This window comes from Caenorhabditis briggsae (genome assembly GCF_000004555.2).
Source record: "Caenorhabditis briggsae complete genome, chrV, whole genome shotgun sequence".
NCBI classification, from domain to species: Eukaryota; Metazoa; Nematoda; class Chromadorea; order Rhabditida; family Rhabditidae; genus Caenorhabditis; species Caenorhabditis briggsae.
This window is the reverse complement of record NC_013488.2, coordinates 1,737,718-1,743,717: the sequence shown is the minus strand read 5'-3', so window position 1 is coordinate 1,743,717 and position 6,000 is coordinate 1,737,718. Positions and strand designations below refer to the sequence as shown.

At 38.6% G+C, this 6,000-nt stretch overlaps 1 protein-coding gene across 1 annotated transcript; it reads left to right on the top strand.

Moving 5' to 3' along the window:
* Window positions 1-410: 410 nt before the first annotated feature.
* Window positions 411-5,389, top strand: CBG08799 (the record flags this gene model as incomplete). The annotated part of the gene is made up of 8 exons (XM_045236657.1): window positions 411-502; window positions 1,600-1,753; window positions 2,996-3,130; window positions 3,210-3,285; window positions 3,340-3,443; window positions 3,488-3,678; window positions 4,366-4,624; window positions 5,300-5,389. 8 exons carry the CDS (start codon window positions 411-413, stop codon window positions 5,387-5,389), a joined length of 1,101 nt encoding a protein of 366 aa, XP_045093849.1.
* Window positions 5,390-6,000: the final 611 nt, after the last annotated feature.

Below are 6,000 nucleotides of genomic sequence, written 5' to 3'. Positions count from 1 at the left end.
TGCCAGCCCAAAATTTTCTTCCTGGATCTTTTTTCTGAACTTTACATCATCAAAATCCCACTTTCCTTTTGTTTGAGCCTAATGTCAGAAGTCGAAAAAAAAGAGGCAACTTGTGTTTCAAGGCAAATTAAGTGGACCAAAAAAAAGACGAAGTTCGTTAGCCGCTTTTTTTCTGGAATCCCCTTATTTTCAGTTATTTCTCCGCTGTTCGGAAACTTACGGCTTCTTCCCTCCTCCCATCGTTTACACTAATGAGAAGCCACTCGTCAATTTGTGCTTTTGTCTTCTTCTTCTTCTTGTATTCTCTTTTTTGACCACATCCCACCGCTCCGCTCGCTCTTCACTATTTTTTTCATAATCCTCTCGTCATTTATTATTTGTCTACTTATTTATATTCTTAATGATTTCAGATGTCCTTCGACACCAACTCGACCACAATGCTGGAACAGTTGGAAGGGGGTGGCGATGAAGGAACGCCGACGAAGAGCAAGAAGATTATCAAGTTTTGGATGATTTTGGCCGCGATTTCAGAATAGGAATTATTCTGAATTTGGGACTTTTGTTGAGAAGAAAGTTTACATCGTGAGTTTCAACTTTGGGTACGAGCTCAATTTATCTAGGTTACTGTAAAAGATATCAAAACGTTGTCAACTAATAAAATGTTTATGATAACATCAGCTATATTTTATCAGTTGACAACTTTTTGATATCTGTTACAGAAAAAGAGATAAAAATACTAACATTTGAAGGTTTGTGGTGACCCCCACCCGCCAAACTTTCAACTTCGAGTCTTTTTATTGATAAAGATAAAGTACTGGTAATTTTGCGAACATCATTTTGTCAGTTTACTACTTTTTGATATCTTTCATAGGAGCCGAGATAAATATAAAGAATGGAGTGCTTGGTCCACGGCAAAGTGCCCAGGACTCGGCCGCGGCCAGCCTTGACTATGACACTTTAAGAATCCAAGTTTTCAGATTATTGAAAAAACATAGAGCTCAATTTTTGTACGCTTCTTATTTATATAGTTTTTATAACTCCTAGAAAATTTTGGACCGCTCAAAATTGGAAATTCTCACTGACAATTGAATTATTCAAAAATTCAAATGAATGTTTTTTCTAAATTCTCGAGTTTTGTATTTTAAAATTTCTAAGGTTGGGTTTCAAATTGGTTTTTTAGAGAAGTGGAAATTTGAAATAATAGCTCCCAAATTACTTTTTCAGCGTCCTAAAATCGCACATTCCACACTCAAAATACCGTAAATTCGCTAATAGACGCCACCCTATACGTACTTGCACTTTGAGCTCAATTATCTCAAGTCTCACAAGAGATATCAAAAATCAGTCAATTAATAAAATGCTTATCATATTATCAACAACATTTTATCAGTTAACAGTATTTTGATATCTTTGCTGGGAGCCGAGATAATTAAGCTAGAACATAGTATACCTCTTACTACAGGTTTGACGGTATGTCGGAATAAAAATTAGGAACCTTACAACTCAAAAACAGTTCGAAAACTTTCAAATGCCCAATTCAAATCTCCAAATCTAACCAGAACTCAAAGAATTTTCATATTCCCAAAATTCAATTTCCAGAGCCCGAACCTCGTCGACAACGCGATCCTCTCTGTTCCTTTTGGGCACAATGGCTGCAGCGGACACTCTATGCCTTTTTTCACTTCTCTTCCTGCTTTGCCTCCGATTCTTCGGACTCGAAAATCATCCATACGTTCTAACGTTTGTGTGTAAGGTTAGTAGGCTTTATATGTATCAATGGAAATTGAATTGGGGACAAGAAAGAAACCCTCCCCACACACACACACAAAAACATTCATTAGCTAGATGAATAGGTTTTGCGGGGCGCGGCGGGGATACAAAGAAGGAAACCCAAAAGGAAGTGCGATATATGGAAAATAGAGGACCCAGAAGAAAAGTGTCCAGTGATGTTTGAGTGGCGAGAAAAGTTGAGAGTGACGTATTCCGCGCTTGACATATGAATCGGAGATAAGAGGGAGAGGGAGATAAGAATGTGATAAGTGTATGAAATCCCTAATCGTTCTTGGGAGCCAGAGAGTTCAAACGTTCTAGAAAGATCATGACTAAGTAGTGCTTGAGATCAATGTATCAAAAATTGTGATTTGGGAGAAGCTGAGCAACAGCTTTGGCTAGAAGATCCTGCTGCAGATTCTATAGATCCTATAGATCCTATTGGAGATGTGTGTTAGAAATGATCTTTTCGGAGTTTTTGGAAGTTCAGAATACTCCGATTTTTAAGATTTCGAAATGCCGAAATTTCTAAATTGGAAAATTTGGAATTTCGGAATATTCCAGTTTTTACAATTTCCGAAATTCGGAATTTTCGAAATTTCTGAATTTCTGAATTTTTAAGTTTCTGAATTTCTGAATTTCTGAATTTCTGAATTTCTGCATTTCTGAATTTCAGAATTTTTGAATTTCTGGATTTCTGAATTTCTGAATTTCTGAATTTCTGAATTTTTGAATTTCTGAATTTCTGAATACCTGATCTTCTGATTTTCAGAAATATCCCGATTTTCAAAATTTCATGATTTTTGAAATGTCGGAATATCCCGAGTTTCGAAGTTGCGGCACTTCGGAATTTCGGAATTTCAGAAAATCCTGATTTTCAAAATTTCAGCATTTTTGGAATTCCAAATTCCGGTCCGAACATCCCTGCTATAGATCCCATGGATCCTGTGGATCTCAGTAATCCTATAGATCCTTAGGATCATTAAGATCCTATAGATCCTATAGAACCCAAAGAATCTTTAGGATCTATAGATACTATAGATCCTAAAGACTCTATCGATCCCATAGATACTTACGATCCTATAGACCTCCACGATCCTATAGACCGAACCTCATGAAACAGAGCATCATGGCTACACCCTAGCCCAGCGCGCATTCTGATTTCTGCAAAGTGTCCAAAAGTTCACATTCTCTGACCTTTATCCAATTCTCGCTTTTTTTGCAGTTGAGCGTGTTCGTCATGCACACGACGTCGTCGTTCTCGATCTGGTGCTGGCTGGTGCTCTCCGCGGTCCGCTACGTGGCAGTTTACCGCCCGTACACACACCTTAAACTCAATAAGGAGCCTCGTCTCGCCGTGGTAAGCACAAATTTCATTATGACATGTATCTATTGTGTCCTTCTTTTTATTCCTCTGAAAAATTTCCTTTCCTATTCAGATCACCGTCGCCTTCTTCTGTTGTGTGTCGGAAGTGTGGGTGCTTTGGGACATTGAATACGACGAGACGTTTAAAGGTAAGGAAGACATTTTTGGGGATCAGCGAGCAGAGACGGATGTTTTTTTTTCAGCATGCGGTGGGACTGAAACCGAGATCAGCAGACATCTACAGATTTTTGAGATCTTCAGCTCCTACTTTCTTCCGGTAATCATCATCACCGTGTTGGATTTGAAGGTTTACTCTCGAAACTTTCGGAAAACTTGAAATCTGAAATTCAGGTCATCTTGTGCCGAACATGGCGATTTTCCAGTGGTCCAAAGCGGAGTGTGAAGGCGGCAAAACAAAAAATGAGCATATATAGCGAGGGATGTCCTTCTCCGGACTCTAGTGTTAAGAAGTATTCAAGTGCAAACGTGACAATCAGCAAGTCTAGGTCGAATGGAGAGTTGACGACATCCAGTTCTTCTAGGTATGTTTGGATAATTGGCCCAATTTTATGGGAGGAGGTCATTGAGCAGCGCCTCTACCGGCTGAGCTAAGCCGGCTGCCAACCACTGGCATGCATATGCCCTTTTAAATAGCAAAATTTTGGTTCTCAGACAAAATTATAGATAAAATATCCTACAATTCTGTCTAAAAATCACTTTTCTAACGCTTCTTGGAACCGAGATAGAGCCGTTTCAAGTTTAGGGGGCTAGAGACACAGACGACGAGACACGCTGCGGTTCTAACCTCGGGAACTTCAAATGACCGTATCTCGATTTTTAGATGAGCTAGTAAGTTGGTTTTTGGACAGAATTGCACGGTTTGAAATGGATTTTCTGATTATTCATGATGATCTTAAAGGAGGCAAGACATAAAGACATAAGACATTTTGCTGTCTCATCTCTTCAAACAGTAAAACCTTGAATTTCAAAAAATAAACAAAATTCCCTACAATTCTGCCTAAAAACCACCTTTCTAGCGCTTCTAGGAGCCGACATAGAGCCGCTTCAATTTTAAAAGGCTAGAGATGCAGACGACGAGACACGCTGCGTCTCTAACCTCGGAAACTTCAAATGACCGTATCTCGATTTCTAGATGAGCTAGGAAAATGTTTTTTGGACAGAATTACATAGTTTGAAACGGATTTTTTGATTTTTAAAGATAATTTTAGATCAAAACGACGCCAACACCTCCGAGTCCTCCGTCGATGTCTCTGCATTACGATTTTCGACTTATCCATGAACCTACCATCCTACCTCTTGCGGCTCTATGTCTCTCTGGTAGATGATACGGAACCAATGTCCGATGAGTACATGTCGACGATTGCTCTTGTTGAAGAAGTCTCACAAGTCATGTATTTTGCCCAGTTTGCGCTTAACGCGTTGTATTTGATTTGTATCATTTACGATACGCCGAAGAGGAAGTTTACGGTGAGTTAGAGATGATACTGTTCTTTGAGCTCAATTATCTCCGTTCCTATGAGAGATATCAAAAAATTGTCAACTGATAAAATATTGGTTATCTTATGATAAACAACTCTATTATCTCAGTTTCTAGGAAAGATATCAAAAGTGTGTTAACAGATAAAACATTGCTGATATCATGATAAGCAATTTATCAGTTGATTACTTTTTGATATTTTTTACAGAAATCGAGATAATTGAGCTCAAAGTTGTGTATACAATATCTTTCATTTTCAAACACAAAACCTTGATTTCCATATCTTTCCGATTCCTGAAATTAACCATCTTAAGAACCGGTTTCTGATTTTCAAATGTTAATACCTGATAAGAATAGATAAGATATGATAAGATATAAAATGAGATATACGGTATCCTTACAAATAATCAAAACACACCCGCACCGTGACCTAGTTGAACTTCCAGCTAATCAAACAATGGACATTTGATCTCATTGGTTTTGAGTTGTTGTTGAATTATCTCGGTTCCTATTAGAGGTATCAAAGTCTTGTCAACTGATAAAATGTTTATCATAATATCACCAATATTTTATCAGTTGACAAATTTTTGATATCTCTCATCGGAACCGAGATAATTGAGCTCAAAAGGGGCTTCTATAATTATAATTAATAAAAATCATTTCAGCTCCCGAGCACCCAGCTCAGTGCGGTTGGTCTCACTCCACGAGCGAGTCGAAAATCGGCAAGAAGCACATTTGAAACTCGGATTGTTTAAAAAACCAAAATTTCGAAAAATCAAAATCTAGATACCAATTGTTTCTCCCTCTGTGATTGATCTCTACCCTTTGTTTCCCCCCACAACTCATCTCTGCCAGAAAACTCTTGCCTCACTCATGTTGTTCTTTGTTTTAATGAATCATTCTTCAATTTCAAATCTTTATCTTCTTTTTTTCTAAACTCAAACAAACAACAAAAAGTGCACATGGTCCCAGGGCGGGAGACTCGTGATCCTGCTCCGGCTCCTATGGGACACGGATTTCTCTGGAACCCTCTGAAAATCGCACACTCTCTGATTCACGTGAAAACAGGTGGATTCCTTCCGCCCCGGTATATTCGTCATCATATGATCTTCTCCTCTTCTCCCGGGGTCACTATACATTTTCTGGAAGAAATGGGCGGGAGGTAACGACGGGGGAGGAGGAAAAGGGTAAAGAGAAGCACGAGATCGTATCGAATGTTGATTAATCTGCTAGATAAGAGAAGAGGTCCCCATTCACACAACTCATTTATTGTGGGGGATTCATGTCTCATTCATCATGCCTCCTCCTCTTCAAGAATCATAAAATGGAAATTTCGAGAAGAAGGAGGTCTTCAAAATGTCATTCT